This window comes from Carcharhinus amblyrhynchos, chromosome 4 (assembly GCF_965287045.1).
Source record: "Carcharhinus amblyrhynchos chromosome 4, sCarAmb.v2.hapA, whole genome shotgun sequence".
In the NCBI taxonomy this organism is placed as follows: Eukaryota; Metazoa; Chordata; class Chondrichthyes; order Carcharhiniformes; family Carcharhinidae; genus Carcharhinus; species Carcharhinus amblyrhynchos.
This window is the reverse complement of record NC_137327.1, coordinates 117,430,845-117,455,948: the sequence shown is the minus strand read 5'-3', so window position 1 is coordinate 117,455,948 and position 25,104 is coordinate 117,430,845. Positions and strand designations below refer to the sequence as shown.

The window sequence follows — 25,104 nt, the reverse complement described above, 5'->3', positions numbered from 1 at the left end:
CACCTGCATTGGTGACGATGCAAAGAGTGTTCCCATCATCATACACATTGATGGAGTAATTCAGCATTTCAGACTTGCCCAGCTGTGCATACTCATGACTTTCTCTGTAGCTCCTCAGCACACTGCAACTGCTCAGGTCTCCACATTCACTGGTGTCAACACAAGCTCTACAAAGACAGGAAGAAAGCAAAATGAGGGGCACCATAAAGGATCAACTCCAGGCACATATTGAATAAACTCCAAGCACAGAATGCCCAAGAAGCATGGAATTGCAGCATTTCTGTTCTTGACCTTTTGGTTAAGATCAAGTGTAGTTTTGGCATCCTGTACCTGGCTGAAGTCATGAAGTTACATTGAGGCTTCATTTGAAGCAATTTTTTAAAGCTCTTGGCCTTTCAGCTAAGATGCAAATGAGATCAAGCCTTGGAGGAAATACAATGCCTGCTCTAATCAGCTTAGATCATGTAGATTAAGCCCAAGACAGGAAGAGGCCAGCCTATCTTGTCAGCTTGGAGCAGGAATGTCTCACTTGCTGAGACTTTGAATTGGACTTTGATTGGACTGAATTGATTATAAACAAAAAAATCTATTGGCAATTATGCTTTTTAACTGTTGTTACAGTTAAATGCAGCTGGAATCTGGAGCCAGCTCCTGAACTGAGACCAGAATGAAGCGGAGTGAGACTCAGTTCTTGGGGAAGCCACCCTTAAGAATCTGTGCATAGATTTCAAGAGCACAGAAGAAGCTATCCAGCACACTGCGCCAGTTCTTTCAACCATGAGACCTAACAATTTCCTTTTTATTTTAAAATATTTAAATAATTTTGCTCTGAAATCTGTTTCCATCACACTTTCAGACATGGCACTCCATTCCATTCTATTCTGAATGGACTTGGTAGGATGAGTGCTAAGAGATTGCTCCTCATGATCGGAGTCTAAGACATGGGGATGGGAGTAGGGTGACTCTCAGAGTAAGCAGCCAATCATTAAGGAAAAATTGCTTCACTCAGAGTTGTAAATCCTTGGCATTCTCTACCTCAGAGGGTTGTGGATGCTCAATTGTTGAATACAGTTAAAACTGCGACAGATAGATTTTGGTCTATCATGAGAATTAAGGGAGTGAACAGGATAATGGAATTGAACCCAAGATCATCGATGATTATACTGAATAGCAGAGCAGTTTCAATGGGCCATGTGGCCTACACCTGCTCCTCTTTCTTATGTGATCCGGGACATGAGAGATTCTCATCTCTCTTCTGATTCCTTAATCAATTATTTTAAATCCATGCCTCTAGTTACTGATATTCTTTTCAGCGAAAAGAGATTGACCTTATTTACCCCATCAAAATCTTTACTGATTTTAAGCACCTCTATTACATCATCCATTAATACTCACTGCTTTAAGGAGATCAATCCCAGCATCTCCCCAAATATCTGAAATCCCTCATTCCTGATACTTTTTGAACAAATTGCTGCAGATCCTCTCCGATTTCACATATCAAGTTGAGGTTTGGAATAAAGTCATTTTGGCTCTTCACCAATACTAAACTTATGGAGCGTGAATCCACTGCGATGATATGTTTACATTGCTTTGGGACTGCTTTTGTTTAACATCTTTATAAATGATCAGGAGCTACAAGCACAGAGGCTCAATTTGCAGATGCTATAAAGATGATTAAGATGATACATTCCAAAGTTGAATACGATAAACTGCGGGGAGGAATTAAATTTACTTGGGAATTTAATAGGCAGGTGGCAACTGAAATTTAACGGAAAGAAAATCGTGTACACGAAAAAAATGTTAGGATCTATTAAGAAATGAATGTTTAGCTGAAATAGCAAAGTTAATAAATCATTGATGGGATGACACTTAAAATACTGCATGCGATCCTGGCTGTTGCATTATAAAAAAAATTGCAGCTATTGAAGAGTTCATCCTGAGGGGAAAGAGTTAAATTATGAGAGCAGGTTGCATAGACCAAGCTTATATTTCCCAGAGTCTAGAAGATTAAAGGATGTTGAATTGATTTGCTCATGATCAAAGGAGTCGATCATTTCTCTGAGCAGACCCTATTTCTTTAATTGGGGTGTCACATCAAGGGAAATAACCTTCAAATTAGAAATAGTGCATTCAGAGTTGAAGGATTTCACACAAAGATTAGTGAACTTGCTCCCACAAAGAGCTACTGAGTTGTGCTCCAATGAATATTTCAAAACGGGCATTAATAAATTTTTGTTATGCAAGGATATTAGTGGATACAAAATGAAGGCAATAGTTATTCAGATTAGCATGCTCAAGGGATTGAACGATCTTCTGTTTCTACAGATTGCATTATGAGATTGCATTACGAGGCACAACTATGTAAATTGGGTTTGTTCTCACTGGAAAAGAGAAGGTTGAGAGATGATCCAATTGTTGCTTTAAGGCTTCTAAAGGAACAGGATAATAGTCATATGGCAGTACAGAACTTGAATATTGCTCAAAAAAGACATGTCGTCAAAACTTTGCCATTTTGCACTCACTGGAACACTTCACAAGAATCTCAGATAGAAAGGGAATTTCTGCCCCACGAAATGAGCATGCTGATTACTTGGCAAGTGGACTCCCATTGGCATGGGCTGGTTGGGTACAGTTAGTAATTTGCCAAGTACAAACAGCAGAAGGGACATGGTATTTAATATGATCCACCAGCCTTTGGGACATACAGCTAACATATCTGGCATCACATCAGCAGTGAAATTCATATACCACACTAGTCATTTGTTTGATAGGCAGAATGCACCAAAAATCTGAGGCCTCTGCGATTCTTCAGTTCTAGCCTTTGTGCAACCCCAGTTTCTTTTGTCTCACCACACATGGCTGTGCCTTCAGCTTTCATTTCTGGTTGGCTTTCTTTTAATTTAAAACTTACAAGAGGTCTGTACTTCTTTCCAGCTTCCCACTTTTCACTACATTTCTGAAGTTCAAAATCGCAAACTAACTTCTGCTCACGTGACCTGGGTACAGAGACACATTTTTGGAGTTCAAATTAGCCAATGTGCTAGTGTCTTCTATACATGAGTTATGGGAATCGGGCAATGCTGTTACTCAGGAGTGAATAACTGGACCGTGCAAGCAGGATTTGTAATGTCCTAAGTTAAGGGTTGTAGGTTTCAAATAAAAAGAAAAGCTATCATCTGCACATGTAGATTTAAACTAACACACAATAGGTTTTATTGAAAGATATGTTCCCTGCATTGAACAGTATACAAAGTAAAACAGCACTCTGTGGCACCCTAATGACATCACCATCAAATCATATGACCAGCACCAGTATCAACCTCCATCCTACTTAACTTCGTAATCACTCAGAATCTATGTGAACCAGCCTGTATGGATAAGATGTTCAGTTGGATATCATATTTCTAGACATTCTCTCCTTCACAGTCGTAATTCTTTTTTGCCATGATGTATTTCCTCTTTTTGCAAAATGTAACTTGTTCTTCTTGAAGTTACCTAGATTCTTCTTGTGAATATTTTTCTTAGAGAAAGCAGGTCTCGCCCAGCAAATCTTTGCAATGTAACCCATTTTACCAGAATTCTTGCACTGATTATCCTTGCTCTGCATTCACTCATTGAATGGCCCATTTTGGCATATCTGTGACATTCTTGTTTCTATTTTGACTTCTTATGAGCCATACCCTACTTGTGGATCTTTATTTCTGCACCAAATTGTGAAACCTCTTTAGTATCCGGTTTCCATTGCTATTGCAATTTCCACTCATCTTTATAGTTACAGCATGTTCAATCTTCTCTGGATAGCCTCATTTTGGAAACCACAAACTAGACAATCTCGAAGGGCATCATCTAACGATTCACCAAATTCACAATGCTGTGCCAGCCGTTTTAAGGTTGCCACAAACTGGGCAATGCTTTTGTCTTCCACTTGGTTTCTTTAGGGACACCTGAACGGTTCCATGCTGATCGCTGGCTTTGGAGAGTAATGCTCTTCAAGGATGTTTGTCAAGTAATCATAAGTTTTGGTTCCTGATTTTGCTGGATGAACAAAGTTCCAGAACAAATTAAGGGTTTTACTTCCTATTGTACTGAGAAAAGCTGGTAAGAGCAACATGTATGCAATTTTATTCACTTGCACAAAATACTGACAATTCTCAGTATAGGAAATCCATGAATCATGGACTGAAAGTGTCCATGGATCGTAATTGGTCTGCAGGTGCCAGCAACTCGAAAGTGCTCAGTACTTTTTTCACTACCCTCCCAGTACTCCCCTTTGAACGTCACAGAGCCTTTTTTTTCTTACATGGTCTTCCTGACACTGGCATTCCAATCGTTAATTTTTGTTGCTTCTAATATTCAAAGTGTGAGGACCCACAACAATTTTATCTTCTCTTTAGGATCTACTCTCGATGTTCTCAATGAAACAAAATCACACCCATCATTAATTTTCTTTTTGCAATGTCCTAGCTATGTTTGGGGTTGTAGGTTTTAAACAAAAAGAAAACCTGTGGTTTTGCACATGTAGACTCAAACTCTCATGCAGCAGGTTTTATTGAAAGATGTCCTTTGTACTGCACACTGTACAAACTGAAAGTAAAACATCAACCTGTGGCAACACCCTAATGACATTGCTATCAAAGCATGTGATTGGCTCCAAAAGCAAGCAGCAACTCTTTTAAATTCATAACATCCAAAATCTTTAAACCAAGTATGTTAAAATAAATGAGGTATAGCTCACAGACAAAACAAAACTCAAGGACATAGATATATATATATATAAATAATATATATACACATACATATATATGGGTGGGAGGAAAGATTGAACAATGCAATCACAACATTTTCATACAGCTTCATTCTCCCTTTCAAAACTGCAGCATGATTTCTGCTAATATTGCAAATTTAATAAAAACCTTGCTTTGCTTCTCTACTCTTCTGCAATCGCTTTTTGATGGGTAAAGGATATGCCTTTCTATGTCATAGCTTGAAATAAAAATTTGACTAACATATTTTTAATTACGATGCAGAATCACTTTTGGAAAACGTCAATTGATTTTAAGCACTCAACTGTATCGGCTAGAAATTATCTCAAGTAAAATTCATTGTGCATTATTTAAAAGTTTGAAGAACTGACACTACAAATTAATTCACCTCCAACTTTTTCCATCGTGCCAAACCAAGCAATCATATACAGGCCCGACATCAGAGTATTTCTTCTCAAATACATCCAACTGATCAACTTGGCACTGAAGGTCTTCAAGGATCAACTTCTCTTCCTGTTGGAGAGTTCAATTGCAATACAATATATTAAAACCCTAAAGACAAAGAGAACTCCCCCTTCCCGATCCCTAACAATGATATCAGGAACAAGGCACTTGTTGCTGATATCATTGTTAGGCACAAGTCATGCGGCAAGACTCAAGAGGGTAGGATTGTTCCCTTAGAGCAGAGAAAGTTAGGTGACAGGTTTACAACAGGTGTTCAAAATTATGAGACATTTTGCTGGAGCAAATAAGGAGAAAACAGCCACGCACTGGTGGACAGGACACAGCAAATTGGTGTGATCTAGACTTCATTGCTTGAAAGTGAGATTGAGTAGATTCAATCTCAACTTAATGGAAAACCATGTGAAAAGCTGAATGGGGGAAACACTACAAGACGAAATTGGACAACTGCTTCCAAGAGTTGGCACAGGTAGTGTATGTGGAACAGCCTCCTTTGCACTGTTGGATTCTATAGTCCGTCAGCATTGATCTACTGCTGTGGAATACACAAGACAACATTATTTTCTTCACGTTACTATCCATCATAGTGGTGGCTAACAGAGGCTTTCAAATTTTGTACTACACTTTTGTTGATTTTCTTGGTTCGTGTCAGGGTTTCTTTGTGATCAGCCAGCAGCACCCAGCATCATGGTGCAGCAGCAACAGTGGCAGACAGAGAATTCAGAGTAAAAATTGCCTGTTGACTGTCACCAAGGGATCCACACAAGACCAGGTCTCAAAGACAATGTCCATACTTATAGATTTTGCTTCATTATGTTGGAGGGCTAATGGTGCTAAGACTGAAGAATTACAGAGACCTAATTCTTAGCCAAAGCCATTAAATGCAAACAAATGCATGGCGACGGCCAACTGGTATAAAATCCATAAGCTATGGTTAATAAACAATGAGTTACAAATGATAGGTCATTTATAACAAAGGGAATTAAGCTTTTGTGATACATTGAATTCACTCACTTGAAAAGGAAAATTAGAAAGAAGTTAGTTATTGCTCAGCTAGTTGGAATATTGCTGGGTCAAGTCCCATTCAGGAGACTTGAGCACACAAGCTAGGCTGACATTCCAGTTTACAAAAATGTTTATAGTAATTAAAAACCTAGGTCCAATCCAGCAAAATAAAAATGCATATCAACCAAGGACTCCCAGGGCTGCTGAGCTTCAATCTCGAACACACATGAAATTCTGAAAAAACTTGTTTGAATGTCCAAATTGGCAATTATTTCTCATCACTGAAGTGCCAAACCAAGCTGTACTTAATGCTCAACTGATTAATTAAATAAAACTTAATTCTGCAATTATAGCTACAGATTGGTCCTGCGATCATGTTAATTTTGGTATAGCTAAGACATTAAAGTGATGGTATAACAGACATCATGAAGAGAGATCTATGAAGAGAGACTAAATAGGCTGGATCTGTACTCGGAGTTTAGAAGGATGAGGGGGGATCTTATAGAGACATATAAGATAATGAAGGGGATGGATAGGGTAGAGGTAGAGAGATTCTTCCCACTTAGAAAGGATAGCAGGACTAGCGGACACAGCCTCAAGATGGGGGGCGGGGGGGCAGTTTAGATCAGAGTTGAGGAGGAACTTCTTCGCTCAAAGGATGGTGAATCTCTGGAATTCTCTGCCCATTGAAGTGGTGGAGGCTACCTCACTAAATATATTTAAGTCACGGGTAGATAGGTTTCTGATAGACAGGGGAATTAAGGGTTATGGGGAGAAAGCAGGAAAGTGGAACTGATCCACTTCAGATCAGCCATGATCTTATTGAATGGTGGGGCAGGCTCAAAGGGCGAGATGGCCTACTCCTGCTCCTATTTATGTTCTTATCAATATAATCCTACAGAAGGTTCTGCCACCAGCTAGGATTAAAGCCTGTACAAGACCAATTGCACGAACAAGGCTTTGACAATCTTGCTACTACCTCAGGTCTAAACGTTACCGGTTAGTAGGATGGGCAGCAGTAGCTAAATGTGTTTGTGCATGTGGACCTCCAAGCAAAGTAAGCGAAATCTAAAGTCTGTACGAGTTTCACCCAAAGTTCAGACAGCCCCTCTGTTAATAGCATCTTGACTATATTGTTAAGCTACATAGATGAAGAGTATTGTTTAATTAAGTACTTTGAGCACATATAAATTGGGAACATCCCTTTAAAGCATTAGTGTGTGAATTAGTTTATTTTGTTTGTTCTCAAAAAGTGTATATAAATAGGGGGCAGCTGGACCACTAGGGGTGTGACAACAGTATTGAGATTGAACAAAGTCAATAAATTCTCTCAGTAAGGGAAAAGGTCTATGCCCTGGTTTGGACTTCACCAACTGGCTTTGATCCTCCTAACACCCTCCACATGCATGAGTATAGATGTTTGAGAATGCCCATGACCATCAAAGCCAGTCATGCAAAAGAGATCAACTGTTTAAATGCTGCTAATTTCTCAAAGTGACAGCTCTGTTAGATAGCTCTTGTAAATGGTGAAACTTACAAGTGCAAGGATCCTACGCTTGGAGCAACAGAGTGAAAGGAATGGCCCTTGTAAAATCTGTGGCACATTAACACCCATGATTATGGCATGCTGCATGTGCACATAAGTAATTGCAACAGCCTCCAAACTGTGTTACCTCTTCAATACACCACAATAGCTCCAAGTGAATGTTTTACGTGGAGGCATGATCGACCTTGGAATCCAAATGGAAATAGGGAGCAAAAACAATTTAATTACACACCACTGAACTCTCATTCCCAGCCAAATCTCCCCACTGCAACATCACTCAACCTTAGGAAGAAATAAAAGGTACTGGGGAAATAAACTGTTTTATTTCTTTTTTTGCACTTGATCGTGGTATTAAACATTCAAAACCCAATCAAATTTGGAAAAATCCCTACTGCACCGAGAATCTTACAGAACAGAGGAGTATTTGACTGCTGGATCAGACCACTGTCTTGCTCTTTCCCTATAGGCCTCTACGTTTTTCCCCTTCAACTCCATTCTGAAAATTATATTTGTTTCGGTTTCCATCACCCTTTAAAGCAGCGCATTTCAGATCACAACAACTTGCTGCATTTAAAAATGTTGCTCGTCATCTTTGGTCTGGTTCTTTTACCAATTACTTCAAAAATATTTCTTTATTTTACTTCCTTCATTTTGCTGGCATGCTACCAAACTGGGTGTGAATGGTGAACAAACTGCGCTGTAATGTTCTATGTTCTAAACTGGATAAAGTCCCATTCATTTTAACATATAATCATAAAATGACAGCCCCAAGTGAGCCCACGCCAACCAATATGGTTTCACGCCCTTTCCCACTACAGGTTGAATAGGCCAAATGGCCTATTCTTCTTCCTATTTTTTATGATTACACTGGAATTCAGGACCTGAGATAGGTTAGTGCAGTTTTTGGTTAAGTCATTCAGTCTTCGATGAGCTTTTGCCACAGCAATGCGATGTGAAGGGTCCCACTGTTTCTCCCGTCTTTCTTGCTGTTTATAAAAATAAGCAAATACACAAAATTAGGACAGATTGAGAAAAAACAGGTCATCAAGAAAACAAAGAACGAGGATCAGAACCTTACGTGAATCGACTCCTTCTGTGCCTTGAATCTCTACAGTTTTTTAGATCTAAAATGCAATGTTGGTTTATTGATAGAAAAGAGTCTATCCCAAATAATGTTCTATTAAAATTATTTTTTAATCAATCGTCAGCATTGAATAGGGACAGTATAATACTATATACTGCATTGACCAAACGCATAAAGACAGGAAGTGTAAAATAGGTGTCTTCATGAAATAATCTGATGTGCAGCCTCATAGACAGAAGCAACTTGGCACACACACCACACACATGCATACACACTGCACACACCCTTGGCAAATTCAATCTTCTCCTCTGATTAGGAGCTCACCTGAATTCTTTCCTTGAGGGCTGTGGGGTAAAGTTCAAAGGCATTTTTTATGCCAATGTGGTACCTCAAAGAAGGATTAATCCAATCTGGTGGTACCTAAATCAAAACACAAGGAGTACACAGTACAGAGGTTATATTACAAACAGCACTCTGTGAACTTGGATCCTCGGTAGGCTGCACACTGAATAAATGGCACAATATTTCCACACTTTGTTTTATTGAAATCAAATAGGGCCTCACTCCCTCCATCGATAACCTTCCCAGTTATGCTCCATACAGGTCGAGAAACAACTGACAAATCTGTTTAAGGTTGTGCATCTTATTTAGCCTCTCCAGTGCTGAATAATAATGCTGGTATTTTTCCTGTTACTTGGGCAAGGTCAGCTGATGTCTCAGTTCCGTACCAAATGCACAAGATTTGCAAAGTATTAAATGAGCAAAATCCACATGCAGCATTAATGAAACATTTTTTAAAAAAATATGTTTCATTTTTGACAAAAATTCCCAGGACAATTTTAACAACTGGGCTTTTAAATCCCAAACTGCAAAACATCAATTGCTGTCATTAGAAAATTCTGTTTGTGAAAATTCTCTCTGAACAGTAAGATGGAATATACGTCACTTTATGGTATTAATGGTGATGTCTGAACTGTCGCTGGCTACTTTTTAATATGAGCCGGATTATGCAGATTATCACGATAGTCAAATTGAACAGATCATATGCATAATTTGTGACACATTCCTAAATCCTAATCCATGTTACTGACAGAACGCTGCTCAGATCACTGGAATCAAAGGTAGCTGATTAGCTTGCAACATTAATTGTACTGATAACACATCTGTATAACTAATATTACAAATAACACAAATATTAGCAATCTCATAACCACACTGCTCACAGAGGTGAGTTTCGTGATTCTCCGTCAAGGGGATGAGTGATGACTACCCTGAGAAACTTCATACACAAATTACAACAAATATACACATATCCTCCCATTGTAAAAACAAAATCATCAGCCCATGCTGCATAGCATAATTTTAAAAATATATATTTACAAGACCTAATAAAAAAAGGAAGCCTGTGGAGTGATCTGATAGAGAAGTTTAAATGTCTAATAGGGTTTGATCAGGTAGATTTTTTTTTCATAGAATCCCTGAAGTGCAGAAGGCAGCCATTCAGCTCATTGAGTCTGCACTGATGTTCCCACTTGCCTGGGAAGTCAAAACTAAAGCGCATAAATATAGGATTGGCCAGGGTAGATTCAGTAGGAATGTTCCCAATGGTGGGGGAGTTTCATTCATTCAAGAGACATGGGAGTCACTGGCTGGCCAGCATTTACTGCCCATCCCTAGTTGCCCTTGGAGGGCAGTTGAGTGTCAACCATATTGCTGTGGCTCTGGAGTCACATGTAGGCCAGATCAGGTAAGGACAGCAAATTTCCTTCCCTAAAGGACATTAGTGAACCAGATTTTTTTTTGACAATCAGCAAGTGTTTCATGGTCATCAGTAGATTATTAATTCCAGAAAATTTTTATTTGAATTCAAATTTCACTATTTTCCATTGTGGGATTTGGCCCCAGGTCCCCAGAACATTAACCGAGTTTCTGGATTAATAGTTTAGCAATAATATCATTAGGCCATTGCCTCCCCTAGAGGTCATAGTTTGAGGATAAGTGGTAAACATTTTAGGGCTGAGGTGAGGAGAAATTTCTTCACCTAGAGGGTGGTGAACCTGTGGAATTCACAATCACACCAAGTAGTTGAGGCCAAAACAATGTGCGATTTCAAGAAAAAATTAGATATAGCTCTTGGGGCTAAAGGGATCAAGGGATATGAGAAGAAGGTGGAATTAGAATAATGAACTTGACGATCAGTCATGATCAAAATGAATGAGGGAACAGCATCGCTGGACTCTTGCTTCTATTTCCTATGTTATTATGTAAGGTAAGTCGTGAATAAATCCAACATAGGAATTCAGGATAAACCTCTTTACCTACAGAGTGCTTAGAACATAGAAGTATTCAGGCCTAGGGTGGTTGAGACAAATAGCATAGATATATTTATGGAAGGTTAGACAAACACGAAACATTTTAATTATTAGTGTCACAAGTAGGCTTACATTCACACTGCAATGAAGTTAGAGTACTGGGACCTCTCCTCTTTGTAGTATACATAAATGACTTGGAAGAGAGCGTACGTGGTGTGATCAGCAAGTTTGCGGATGACACCAAGATGGCAGAATTGGCAGATACTGAGGTGGAATGTCAGGTGATACAGCAGGATATAGATAGGTTGGTACATTGGGCAGATAGGTGGCAGATGGAATTTAATCCTGACAAATGCGAGGTGATGCATTTTGGAAGGAATAATGCAGAGAGGAGCTACGTGAAAAAAGGTAGACCGATTAGGAGTATAGAAATACAGAGGGACCTGGGAGTGCAGGTTCACAAGTCTATGAAGGTCGCGACACAAGTAGAGAAGGTTGCGAGGAAAGCTTATGGAATGCTAGCCTTTATAGGAAGGGGTATAGAGTATAGGAGCTGCCGTCTAATGCTTCAGTTGTACAGAACATTGGTTAGACCACATTTGGAGTACTGCGTCCAGTTCTGGTCACCTTACTACCGGAAGGACGTGGAGACTCTGGAGAGGGTGCAGAGGAGGTGTACCAGGATGTTGCCTGGCATGGAAGAACTGAGTTACGAGGAAAGGTTGGAGAAACTGGGACTTTTCTCCTTGGAAAGACGGAGATTGAGGGGAGACATGATAGAGGTATATAAGATACTGAAGGGAATAGAGAGAGTCAATAGTGATAGGCTGCTCCCTAGATTGGGTACAATTACGAGAGGTCACCATCTAAGGGTGAGGAGGGAGAAGTATAATTTGGATATGAGAGGAAGGTTCTTCACGCAGAGGGTCGTGGGGGTATGGAACGCGCTACCGAGTAGGGTGGTAGAGGCAGGCACGTTGGACTTGTTTAAGGTTTACTTAGATAGACACATGAGCGAAACATAAGAACATAAGAAATAGGAGCAGAAGTAGGCCATCTAGCCCTTCGAGCCTGCCCCGCCATTCAGTAAGATCATGGCTGATCTGTCGTGGCTCAGTTCCACATTCCCGCCCTCTCCCCATAACCCTTAATCCCCTCTCTTATCAAAAATCCATCAACCCGCGTCTTAAAAATATTTAGCGAGGTAGCCTCCACCACTTCAACGGGCAGAGAATTCCAGAGATTCACCACCCTTTGAGTGAAGAAGTTCTTCCTCAACTCCGTTCTAAACTGCCCCCCCCCCCACCCCTTTATCTTGAGGCTGTGCCCCCTAGTCCTGCTGTCCTTTCTGAGCGGAAAGAGTCTCTCCACCTCTATCCTATCCATCCCATTCATCATCTTTTACGTCTCAATGAGATCTCCCCTCATTCTTCTAAACTCTAACGAGTACAAGCCTAGTTTATTCAGCCTCTCCTCATAGCTCAACCCCCTCAACTCCGGCATCAGCCTCCTCTGCACTCCCTCCAAGGCCAAAATATCCTTGCGTAAGTACGACGCCCAAAACTGCACACAGTACTCCAGCTGCGGCCTCACCAATGCCCTATACAGCCGCAGCAAGACCTCCCTACTTTTATATTCAATCCCCCTCGCTATGAAGGCCAGCATCCCACTTGCCTTCCTGACCACCTGCTGCACCTGCAAGCTGGGTTTTTGCGACTCATGCACAAGGACCCCAAGGTCCCTCTGCACCGTCGCCTGCTGCAGTTTTTCGCCACATAAGTAATAATCCTTCCTACCATTATTCCTACCAAAGTGGACCACCTCGCACTTGCCAACATTAAATTCCATTTGCCAGTTCCTGGCCCATTCACCCAACAAGGATGGAGGGTTATAGTAGGGGGTATTAAATAGGGTCAGAGCCTCGGGGGACACCGGAAATGCAGACTTACATGTTAACATTTTTGTCTTTTTATTCCGCAGGTGGCGGTCCACCTTGTTGTCAAACAAGGGGCATGCACACGGTGGGTCGTGCGTGGGCTGCTCTCGGAGGTTCCTGGAGTGGCCTAGTACTTTGTGTCGGTGTGTGTGCTTGATCCTGGACCAGTAGACGGGTGCCGCAACAGCTCAGTGACTAGCACTGCTAGCTGTGCAGATACATGGATTTGGGCCTGTGTCTGTGGGAGTTTGCGCATTCTCCCTGTGGTTGCGTGGGTTTCCTCCAGGCGCTCCGGTTTCCTCCCACACCCCAAAGATGTGCCCTTAGGCTGATTGGTATACCAAATTGACACTACTCTCCCCTGAATCTGGCTAAGTTAGGGGTTCCACTCGCATACACACAGGGCAGGGTAGGTGTAGGAGGATGCGGCGGCGCGGGCTCGTTGGGCCGAAGGGCCTGTTTCCCGTGCTGGGTTGTTCTTTGTTTTTTTGTTTTACTGTGAAAATCCCCTAGTCGCCACACTCCAGCGCCTGTTCAGGTACATTGAGGAGGAATTTAGCATGGCCAATGCACATAAAGAGAACATCTTTCGTGCTGTGGGGGGAAAGCACAGTATCGGAGGAAACCCACGCAGACAGTGACTCAAGCCAGGAATTGAACACAAGTTCCTGGCGCTGTCAGGCAGCAGTGCTAACCACTGTACCACCCATAAACAGAAAGAGATTAAAAAAATGTTGATGGGTTGGATGAAGAGAGGTGGGAGGAAATTTGTGTGGAATATTAATATCAGCATCGATCAATTAAGCTGAAGGGCCCGAGTCTTTGCTGGACACTCCATATAATTCTAAACCATACTTTGTAAAATATGTCCAACATTATATTACTGGCAAGTGCACTCATTGCTGAAACAAGTCAAAGCGTTGAGTAATGTTGTGCTTAAGTTTACAGTACAGAAGTGACCTAGTGATACCTTCAGAGTTCTTCCTGAGAGGCCAACTAAAGTGCCATCCTTAACTTCCAGCACAGTAGATGTGTCCACATCGCCGCTTCCTGAGACATCAATGAGGTCAACAATCTTTGGTTTTCCATCTGTTGTTATCTGATGAGTACATAAGGAGTCAGCAAATCAGACAGTTCATTTGGTGTTCCATGTTCTCAACATCTGGGAGACCAGATGTGAAAATGCTAATTTCTAACAGCTACACATACTCAAACAGAAATGTGTGAACAGTGAAAAATGAACATCCTTTGCAACACAAAATACACTTCCTAGTAATTTGAAATAGACTTGTTTTATTCAAATGCTCTGATTGTATGTAACAATACCCCTCCCTTGGTTATGTTACATGATTCACTTCCTTTAAGCAGACAAGGTAACTTTAAATTGAAAGAATTAGACATTGTATAAATGATAGCTGGCCTTCCATGCTGCTGTTTACAGTGAGTCAGAGGTTATGCCACTTTACAACAGGAAGGTGTTCCACAAAGCAGAAATACATAGAAATATAGGAACAGGAGGAGGCCACTTAGATCTTCAAATCTGTTCTGTCATTCAGTGAGATTATTACTGATTTGGACCTAACGCCATAAACCAGCCTTTGCCTCAGAATCCTGAATACCGCAGAGTAACATAAATCTATCAATCTCAGATTTAAAACCAAGTATTGACCTTGCGTCAATTGCTGTAAGTGCTTCGAAACTGTACCCTACTGGGTGTTGAAGAGTTTCCACAGATTTTTATCATTAAAAACTTAACTAAAAAAACTCCACATAAAGCTGTAATCTTTGAGACTTGAAAGTAACAGAATCTTAAAAACTTTAGTCACTGAATCAATCTATAATTTTTTTTGGAATGTTCCTTCACTCTTTAATCATATATTATCCTACTCCCTGAATGCTCAATGAGTAACTACTGTTTTGTAACAAACTGAATCAGAAGAGCTTCTTAATCAGCAATAAGTAAACTGAAATCAAATGCACTGGGTATAATATCAATATTAAAGAGACAGAGCAGCATTTGTAATATATTAGATGTACTGCCTGGTAGAGCTAACAAAAGATGATAAGGTGCCACACTATGGGGTTTGAACCAACTCAATGCAAATTTATTTAAGAGCTGGTCCCAAATTGAAGTCCAAACATGAAGGGAGATAAAAAACCCACGAATCCCTCTGGTGATGCTGCTGCACGCCATGTGACGAAACACACAGAAACGCATTGCTTCACAATCTGGTTCAGATCCCAAATGGGTTTTTTTTTTACACACACTCATGAGTGTTGACAACTGACAATTTTGGAGGTGACATCTTATGAATTATTATTTTAAGTGATATAAAACAATACGTCTTCCTGCAGACCATATCAAATTAATTCATCCTGGACTCGACTCATTATTTCCCAAGGGAAGAAAACAAATAAATGTTTACGCAGCACAACTCTCAGAAAGACTCCTAAAGGTTTTACATGCAAGAAGTTGATTTTGGAAAAGACCAATGGTGTTCAACATTGCAAGTAAAGGGCAGCATCTCTGACAACGAAGCTCTGATAGAGATTATGCATTCCTGTCTAATATTATGGCTTCAACACACAGAAATATAGAATCCCTACAGGGCAGAAGTCGGCCATTTGGCTCATCGGGTCTGCACCAACCACAATTCCACCTATTCCCTATCCCCGTAGTCCCACGAGTTTATCCTGCTAGTTTCTTTGACACTAAGGGGCAATTTACCATGGCCAATCAACCAAATCTGCACATCTTTGGACTGTGCACCGGAGCACCTGGAGGAAACCCACATAGACACGGGGAGGATGTGCAGACTCCACACATACAGTGACTCAAGTCCGGGTCCCTGGTGCTGTAAGGCAGTCATGCTAACCACTTGGAATGCCTTGGAAATAAAGCATTAATGAATGAACTTCTGCTAAGTTTTCATATCTACTGTCTACTTCCTTTTAAACAAATAAACCATTAATTCAGAACATTCCCCCAAAGTATTTATTAACCTCAATGGTGACAGAAACACAGAGCAACCTTTGCTCCTTAACCAAAAACAGGCTAAATATCGTGAATTGAAAGTGAAAGCATACAAGCTGCAGACCAGGATGACTGTGCTCGACGTCAAAGCAGCAGACTTAGGATAGCGTCAAGCAGCTCTGGAAAAACTGCAATCAGTGAGAACCAGGGGGAAAGCTCTCCACTGGTCGAATGCACACCTAGCACAAAGGAAGATGGTTGTGGTTATTAGCGGTCAATCATCTCGACCTCAGGACACCACTCCAGCAGATGCTCGCTAAAGACTCAGCACCATTCATAACTCCTCAGACACCGAAGCTGTGCATGCCTGCATACAGCAAGACCTGAACAACATTCAGGTTCGGGCAAGCAACATTCACACCACACAAGTGTGAGTTAATGGCCATCTTCAACAGGAGAGAATCTAACCACTTCACTTGCATGCAACATCATTGCCATCACTGACCAGGTGGTTAAACGCTTAAGGTGATAGACTGCTAAACCATTACAAGTGTGAGCTGACGTATTTTGGGAGGACTAACAAGGTAAGGGAATACACAACGAACAGTAGGACTGTAGAAATACCAAGGAGCGGGATCTTGAGGTGCATATCAAAAGATCCCTGAAGGTAATAGAACAGGTCAATAAGGTGGTTAAGACATGTATAATATTTGCCTTTATCAGCCAAGGCATAGAATGTAGGTGCAGCGAGGTTATAATGGAGTTGTATAAATGCTTGTTAGGCCACAGCTAATATAGTGAGAGTAGTTCTAGTCGCCACATTATAGGAAGGATGTGATTCCACTGGAGAGGGAGCAGAGAAAATTCACCAGACTTTGCCCGGGCTGCAGCATTTCAGCTATGAAGTGGAGGCTGAGGTACCATGTTACTGAGGTGCAAAGATAGGGTAGATAGGAAGCAACTATTCTTATGAGGAAAGGTTAAACAGGTTGGCCTGTACTCATCAGAATTTAGAAGAACAAGAAGCATTTAGTATTCTGCGCACATGGAAACTGAAAAGTTGTTTGCCCTTGAAAGAGAGTCTAGGACCAGAATAGAGCTAACATTTCAACTATGGCATCCAGACTCGAAACGTTGGCTCTATTCTCTCTCCGCAGATTTTGTCAGAGATTTTCCAGCATTTTCTGTTTTTGTTTCAGATTCCAGCATCCATAGTAACTTTCTTTTGTATTAAAGAAAGATTTGCATTTATGTAGCATCTTTCAGACCTTGGGACATTCCAAAGTTTCAAGACATCACCAAATGCTAACTTTAAGGTTGCGTTCTCTTGTTTTGGACAATCCCAGAGGAAGGTTTCTCTCCATCTACCCTATCCACTCATTTAATCATCTTAAACACATCATTTGGTCACTCCTTTATCTTCTGTTTTCAAGCAAATACAAACCTAATCTACCTAATTTCTCTTTATAATTTAATACTTCTGGCCCAAATGTAAAAAGACCAAGGGCGCTAATGAAATATCACATCTTATTAGGTCCTAAACATACATCATCCATCAGTATGCTCCTGACATATAATCAGTAACTGTCATCACCTTGGCAGTCCTCTCCTCCACACTAAATCTCTTTCAATTGAAACTGGCGTAACACGAGACGATTTTGCCAGCAATTTTTAAAGCAATACAGTAAGATTTGGAGAACATAACTACAGATAAATCAGTCAAGAGGAGTTGGGGAGATGCCACTTAGCCTAGCATATTTTTGAGTTAGATTTTGTTTGCGTGCATCCACAGCTTGTCAGAGATTGCCGATCAGGCACAGCGAAGCAAGAAAACTAAATGGACCAAATCATTTTCTGGTCAACCCACTTGCTCTGGGTCAGTATCAGAGCACTTTCCCCAGATCACAAGCACAGCTGCTGTTATCTCTCTCACTGTGTTCACTGGTGCTTGGTCGGGCCTACTTGTGAATTAGGATCATGAAGCAATCGGCCCAGCATGTTTATGGCGAATTTCTAAAGGAGCTGCTGACTACACCCAGCCTGTGCCTGAACTCAGCACTACAATTCTCACTACAATGCATTGGTAAATGCATAAGTAGGGCTGCAAGAACAGAAAGAGGTAATTCAGTCCTAATATGTCTGCACTGTCATTCTAATTAAAACAATGATGTTCTGTACTGCAACATTGTTCCATATTCCTTGATATGCCAACCCAACAATAATCTATCAACTTCAGTCTTGACAGCTCCAGCCTTTTGCAGGGGGAGGTGGGGGGGAGAGAGAGAGGGGGAGGTGAGGGGTGGGGGAGAGAGAGAGAGAGAGAGAGAGGGGGGGGTTCTAAATTGTCACTGGGCTGTGTGTGAAGAGATATTTTCTGATGACAAAAATAAAGTACTGCAGATGCTGAAAATCTCAAATAAAAACAGAATATGCTGGAAAAACTCAGCAAGTCTGGCAGCATCTGCGGAAAGAAAAACAGAATTGATGTTTTGATTCAGTGATTAAAGAGAAGGAAGGAGAAATGTGATGGATTATATTGTATAAGGCGTGGAGCACCTGGAGCACAGTGGAAGGTTAGTGAACGGCAGGAGCTAAGGGAGCTTGTAACAAAGATGTGTCGGTCATGAGGCAGAGGAAACAGTAAGGGCAGTAAAAGATGCTTGCACTTATATAAGATATCAGAATATCACAATATATTGAGAGAATAAAGGCAGTGCTCAATGAATGCAAACAGTTAAGGATAAGTGACAGATGGCCCTGGTGAATAGGGGGAGGAGAAAGGAGAGCTTTTGCATTGGGATAAGAAACTTCTGGGATATTAAAAAAAGTCAAGATTCCTAAACTGTATTTTCTCTTTCCAGGCCTGAGTTTTTCCATAATTTTGTTTCTATTTTTATGTTGCCTTGTCCTTAATTCCACCAGAAGAGGAATAACAGTTCCTCTGTACCTAACCTATTGAATCCTTTCTAAACACCAGATCATTCACCATCCCCCAAACATTCATGATGTTGCTTTCTGATACCTGATTATTTCACATCAAAATTAAATCAGAAGACTAAAATTTACAACATTATTTAGTTGGTCCTTTGGAAAAAAAGCAAAATTTCAACATGTTTTCCCCAGAGTGGCAACTAAATAATGTTTTAAATCTTGCCCTTTGAAGACGAAACACAACAATAATCAGATAAGAGCTATCAAGAACTTTGCAGAATCTTCCAGAATGCAGATCGTAATATAATCTCTTGTAATCTACAGGGAAATGGGCAAGTATTGTGTTAAACTTGCACAGACACTAATCACTAGCCTGCTTCCTGAATTCCAACTATCAGTATAGGCATGGATGAGATTGGCTGAATGGACTCTCTCTCTGCTATATAATTCCACAATTCAATGGAACAAATGACATTAACACTGGGGGGTGCTGAGGAGTGCTCAAGTGCCATGTGCCCTCCATTAACGTGGCCTGAGGCCTGAACCACTAATTTGTCAATTTGTTATATTTCCTGTTGGTGAAACTAAAATGCCTCAGATGCACCTCTCCCACTGGCAGCCTTGCCCTACAAGATCAGGCCCCTGCCCAAATCAGAAAGCCATAGGTTCAAGTCTCACTCGAGACATAAATCAGGCTGACAGCCCCAGTACTGAGGGAGTGCTGTACTGTCGGAGATGCCACCTTCCACATGCAGTGTTAAAGCATGTCTGTCTGCTCGGGTGATTGTACAAATAATGAATGGCACTATCTGAAAAGCACAGAAGTTATACCTGGTGACCATCAATCAGCAATTTCACTTATGCTGCTCACTATTTAGTTGTTACATTTCTGACAGTAACTACAATTCTAGAGCATTTAATTGGCTTTAGATGTCCTGAGGTCTGAAAGGTGCTATAGCAATGCAATCCAGCCTCTCTTTGTTAAACAGTCCAGTCAGGGATGGGGGGGGGAATCAGTGGGGTTCAGGGGTCAGAGTATTAGGGCTCAATGAGGATCGGGGGACAAGCGGGAGATCAGGCTAAGGATCAGGAGGTCAGTGGGGGTCACAGGGATATTGGGAGTCAGTGAGGTATTAGGGTCAGGGTTAGATTGGGGTCAGTATGCGGTCGGGAGGCAGGGTGGGTTTTGGGGTCAGGCTAAGGATCGGGGTTTACCCCCCCCCCCCCCGGTACCTGCAGCCCCGCCGCCCCCGGGTCCACTCCCGAGTCCAGCACCGCTATCAGAACCCCGCGGCCGTCACTCTCGGGCCTCTGACACAGGAAGCCCAGCGCCCCGGTCTCCTGCTTGGGTAGCAGCGCCTGGAGCGGGAACCCCGAGCCCCCGCTCCGCACCGCAGCCCCCGACATCGACATCACCCTAGCCCGGCACAGCCCGCACCCGCTCCGCCTTGGCTCCCGGCCCAACCGCCTGACGACACTTCCGCCGCCGCATAGCAACCGCCATGGCAACGGGGGCTGAGCCAGTGAGAGGTCGGAGCACGGCGGTGGAGGCGGGCCAGGGCGAGGGGCGCGGCCAGAGCGAGAGGCGGGGCCAAAGCATGACGGGAGCCAGTGTGAGGGGCGAGGTCGATGCGAGAGGCGGGGCCAATGTGAGGGGCGTGGCCAGTGTGAGGGGCGGGACCCGTGCGAGAAGAGAGGCTCGTGCGAGGGGCGGGGCTGGATCGAAGGCGGGGCAACTGCAGGGGCATGGCAGAGAGCTTGGAGCAGCAACTGCCCAGCAATAAGGGAGGGTGTTGGGACTTCACTTTAACTGAGTAATATTAACTAATTAAACAAAGGTTTGCTGCATGGTGGGGTTGGTGATATGGCTGCAGCATGGAGAGGAGGGTGATGCAGTGCAATGGCAGAGAACCACCTCTGTTTTCAGCGTCTGCTCTATCTGGGATCCAGGTTGCTGAGATGGCGAGTGAGCTGCTGACATTGAGAAGCACGGAGGGACAAAGAGCAAAGAAAAATACTGCACAGGAACAGCCCCTTTAAGCCTGCACTGTCCATGCTGCCCAACTTAGCCAAAAAACCCCTATCCTTCTGGGGACCGTATCCCTCTATTCCCATCCTATTCATGTATTCATCAAGATGCCCCTTAAAAGTCACTATTGTATCTGCTTCCACTACCTCCCCTGGCAGTGTGTTCCAGGCGCCCACCGCCCTCTGTGTAAAAAATCTGCCTCGTGCATGGCCTTTAAACCTTGCCTCTTGCATCTTAAATCTCTGCACTCTAGTAATTGACTCTTCCACCCTGAGAAAAAAACTTCTATCCACTCTCTATCAAGTGTCCGTCAGGCAGAGTTACTGCGTACCTTTGCAACCAGAGACACCACTATAGATAAAAATAAAGTACTGCAGATTCTGGCATCTGAAGCAAAATCATAAAAATGCTGGAAAATTTCAGCAGGCGTGACAGCATCTGTAGAGAGAGAATAGAGCCAACGTTTTGAGTCTGGATGACTTCTTCAGAGTTATAGATGTCAGAGTTATATGTCAATGGACAGGAGGGTGTGACTGTGAGTCAGGCAGGTATGGGGAACTAGCATGTAATGACAGAGGTACCTCAAGCCTTGACTGTCCAACAGATCCTGTAATAACTTTAACAAGTCCCCTCAAGCTAGACCTCTTAGAATACACACTCCCTGATTAAGGCAGTCACTAGGTGCAGAGGGGGGCAGGGAAGGAGGAGGACCTCCTGGTGAACTTGCTCCTGGGCCTGACGAGGCGTTCCATCTACAGGTCCAGGCAGCGGGCGTTTGATGGGGTTGTCCATCCTATTGTCTGCCATTCTCATCGTGGCTACGTTCACGGCCAGATGTCCCTGGAGAGGGAGCATGCTGTGCCCATGGGTGCAGTTAACGCCTTCCACGCCCATTGGGCACTGCAGAGACTGGAGTGCATTATCAACCCTGATAATCACTTTATGGTTTAATGTTTTAAGTTTCCTTTGTACTTTGGTTCTATTTGGGCTATTCCGCCTCCTTTTGGGGAGCTGCCCCTTTTACTTTGTCCCTGAGTTCATTTGGTTTAGTTTATTTGTTTTGCCCTAAAAGAGGAAGCGGGTTGCCTTCCACACACCTGACAAAGGAACAGTGTCTCTGAAAGCTTGTGGGTTTACTATCAAATAAACAGGTTGGACTTTAACCTGGTGTTGTGAGACTTCTAAATTCCCTAACAGTGGTTATATGTGTCTCTATGCAAACAATGCAATGGCAATTCAGATGAGTTTGGGGCAGCAAGTTCCACATGAAGGCGGAAAAAAGCCATAAAGATGGGCATCTGGCATAAAAATAGCTGTCCAGCACATAAGGGGTAAAAAGGCATTAAACCTGCACTGACTTCCAACACAGACACTGACTTTCAAACACAGACAACTATTTAAAATTTAAACCACAGGACAGACAGTTAATTGAATTAAAACAGGGAACAGACACTTCAGGAAGCCAGGCACCTTAAAAAGAGATAAAGATAGTCCTGGGACAATGGGGTCTGATAGGGAGATTAAGAACAGGAGTGCATAAACACAAAGGAACCACTTACTACAAGAATAAAATAAAATTAAGTCATTGATAAAGAGGAAATGTACCCATTCATGAACAGTGTGATATTGAAACGATAATGGCTGTACCTGCCTATAATAATGAGCTAAGAAATGTTGTACCCATTTGACTATAACGATGTGATAATCGTGTCCGGTCCACCTGTTGTGTAAAGGGTATAAAGATGGACCACTTCTATTGTTTCATCGAGAGAAGGTAGCTGTCCAGTAATGTGGGGTGCTGGTCCCTTTTCTCCACGAAGCTTCGTTAAATTGTTGTTCCGCCAGACTGACTCCGAAGTGGTAATTTTCCCACAATACACAGATTCGCCACCCTCTACGAGAAGTAGTTCCTCCTCATCTCAGTTTTAAATCTACTGCCTCTCAATCTATACCTGTGAGCTCTTGTTTGAGATTGCTACATAAGAGGAAATATTTGGTCTATATTTACTTTATCAATCCTTTTTAAAATTTTATGTACTTTGATTAGATCCTTTCTCATCCAGCGAGTACAAGCCCAAACTGTTTAATGTCTCCTTATACGTCAATCCTTTCATCCCCGGAATCAATCTGGTGAAGCTCTTCTGAATTGCCTCCAATGCCACCATATCCTTCCCCAAAAAAGGAGCTCAAAACTGGACACAATATTCCAGATGTGGTCTCACCAACACACTATACAATTGCAACAACACTTGTCTATTTTTATACTCCAGTCCCTTTGCTTCATCAGGTTAAGAAGCAGCACTCCGAAAGCTCACAATTCCAAATAAACCTGTTGGACTTTAGCCTGGTGTTGTGAGACTTCTTACTCTGTGTAGCTGTATTGACATGCTTGAATTGCACTCAAAGGAACAAGAGAGAGTCATTCAACTCTTGAACTTGATTCACCATTTAATGTGATCATGACTAAGCTGTATCTCAGCTTCATTTATCCACACTTGCCCGAGATCTCTTGATACCTTTACCCAAGTATCTATCAATTTCGTCTCAAAAGTTTCAATTCTCCTCTCTGTGTAAAACATCCAGCAAAATCAATTTATTGCCATGGCCTATTTTCCTCTGCATTCCAAATGCAAACACATTTTGTAAACCAGCACATTTCATTATTTTCTATTATTTCCCATTGCTGTCTCTGTTCAGACTGTGGAGTTGCCGGTGTTGGACTTGGGTAACTAACATAGCCAAGTTCCACACAGGTGAGGACAGCCTCAACAGGGATCTTGGGTTCATGTCGCACTATCTGTAACCCCCATGACTCGCCTGAACTTGTAAAATCTCACTTACTGTCCTGTCTGGAGACAATACACATCTCTTTAGTTTGTGCCTGATGCTATCTCCACTCACATTGTCTGCATCTTTAAGACTTGAATAGCAGGTTAGCTGTAAAGACTCACATTCTAATCAATATTCTGTAAACTGTGTGTGCCTTTTATATGCTCTGTTTGAGACCAGAACTCTCTACTCACCTGACAAAGGAGCAAACCCCAAAAGCTTGTGGGTTTACTATCAAATAAACTGGTTGGACTTTAACCTGGTGTTGTGAGATTTCTTACTCTGTTCAGACTATGCAGGACTTGTCCAAGCCGTTCTGCTCATTTCAGAGGAAGCGATGATGAAGACAGTCATTTAAAAATAAAATTGACTTGGGCATCCAGCAGTTTTCCAACAGATCGATGATCTGACAATGAAGATGACATGATCAGGTCCTGATTGTGACCGACAGCCTTGTTACCATCTCAGGCAGCTAATCATCTTCTAGAACGTCGCTCTGACTGTGAAGGAAAACTGACAACTTTTCCACCTTAGCTGTAAGTAAACTTCTGATGGACTTTGCCAAGGCAGTAATTGGTTCAAAATAGGATTGATAATCATGTATTTCATCAATGCCCCTTTCCTTCAGCTGGCATAGAATGAATTAACACTAGAGACAGAGAGAATGATGATCTTTATAATCAATTCCGAGAAACTCTTGGGAATTTTTAGCACCATTTTAAATTAGGCCATGTGCGTTTTGTCACTTAGGCTGTGGTTTGTGACTTCTGAGATTTTATCACAATTTTATTTATTTCCATATAATTCACACACAATACAATGATCATGATCAATTTTCACTCCACTTCTGCTTTTAAATAGGTTGCTGCTGACTTCAAGCTTTATCCCCATGTCTACCTGTTGTTGTGTGCCTAGTTTCAATAAATGAACCTACACCATCTTTATACAATCCCTTCCAAATGATTGATGCCTTTATTTCAATATAAAAACATGACAAACCATCAGCAATAGAACATAAGAACATAAGAAATAGGAGCAGGAGTAGGCCATCGAGCCCTTCGAGCCTGCCCCGCCATTCAATAAGATCATGGCTGATCTGTCGTGGCTCAGTTCCACTTTCCCGCCCTCTCCCCATATCTATAGTAATGTCAAAAACTGTATCTTAGTACACACATTTGTTGTAGACTAAAATGGCCAAACAGCAAAGATAAAAGAATTAAAAGTTTGCCACAC

The 25,104-nt window shown here is 42.0% G+C and overlaps 1 protein-coding gene across 1 annotated transcript in view; it reads right to left on the bottom strand.

Annotated features, from left to right (window-relative positions):
• The window catches only part of LOC145342316 (tripeptidyl-peptidase 2-like), a 114,137-nt gene extending 93,670 nt beyond the window's left edge, over positions 1 to 20,467 (bottom strand). The window contains exons 1-6 of the mRNA XM_080187795.1: positions 20,247 to 20,467; positions 14,079 to 14,207; positions 9,185 to 9,280; positions 8,658 to 8,762; positions 5,152 to 5,276; positions 4 to 167 (exon numbers count right to left, since the gene is read on the bottom strand). Of these exons, the coding sequence (XP_080043921.1) occupies positions 4 to 167; positions 5,152 to 5,276; positions 8,658 to 8,762; positions 9,185 to 9,280; positions 14,079 to 14,207; positions 20,247 to 20,426 (799 nt within the window). The 5' untranslated portion in view covers positions 20,427 to 20,467. The remainder of the gene's footprint in view (positions 1 to 3; positions 168 to 5,151; positions 5,277 to 8,657; positions 8,763 to 9,184; positions 9,281 to 14,078; positions 14,208 to 20,246) is intronic.
• Positions 20,468 to 25,104: the final 4,637 nt, after the last annotated feature.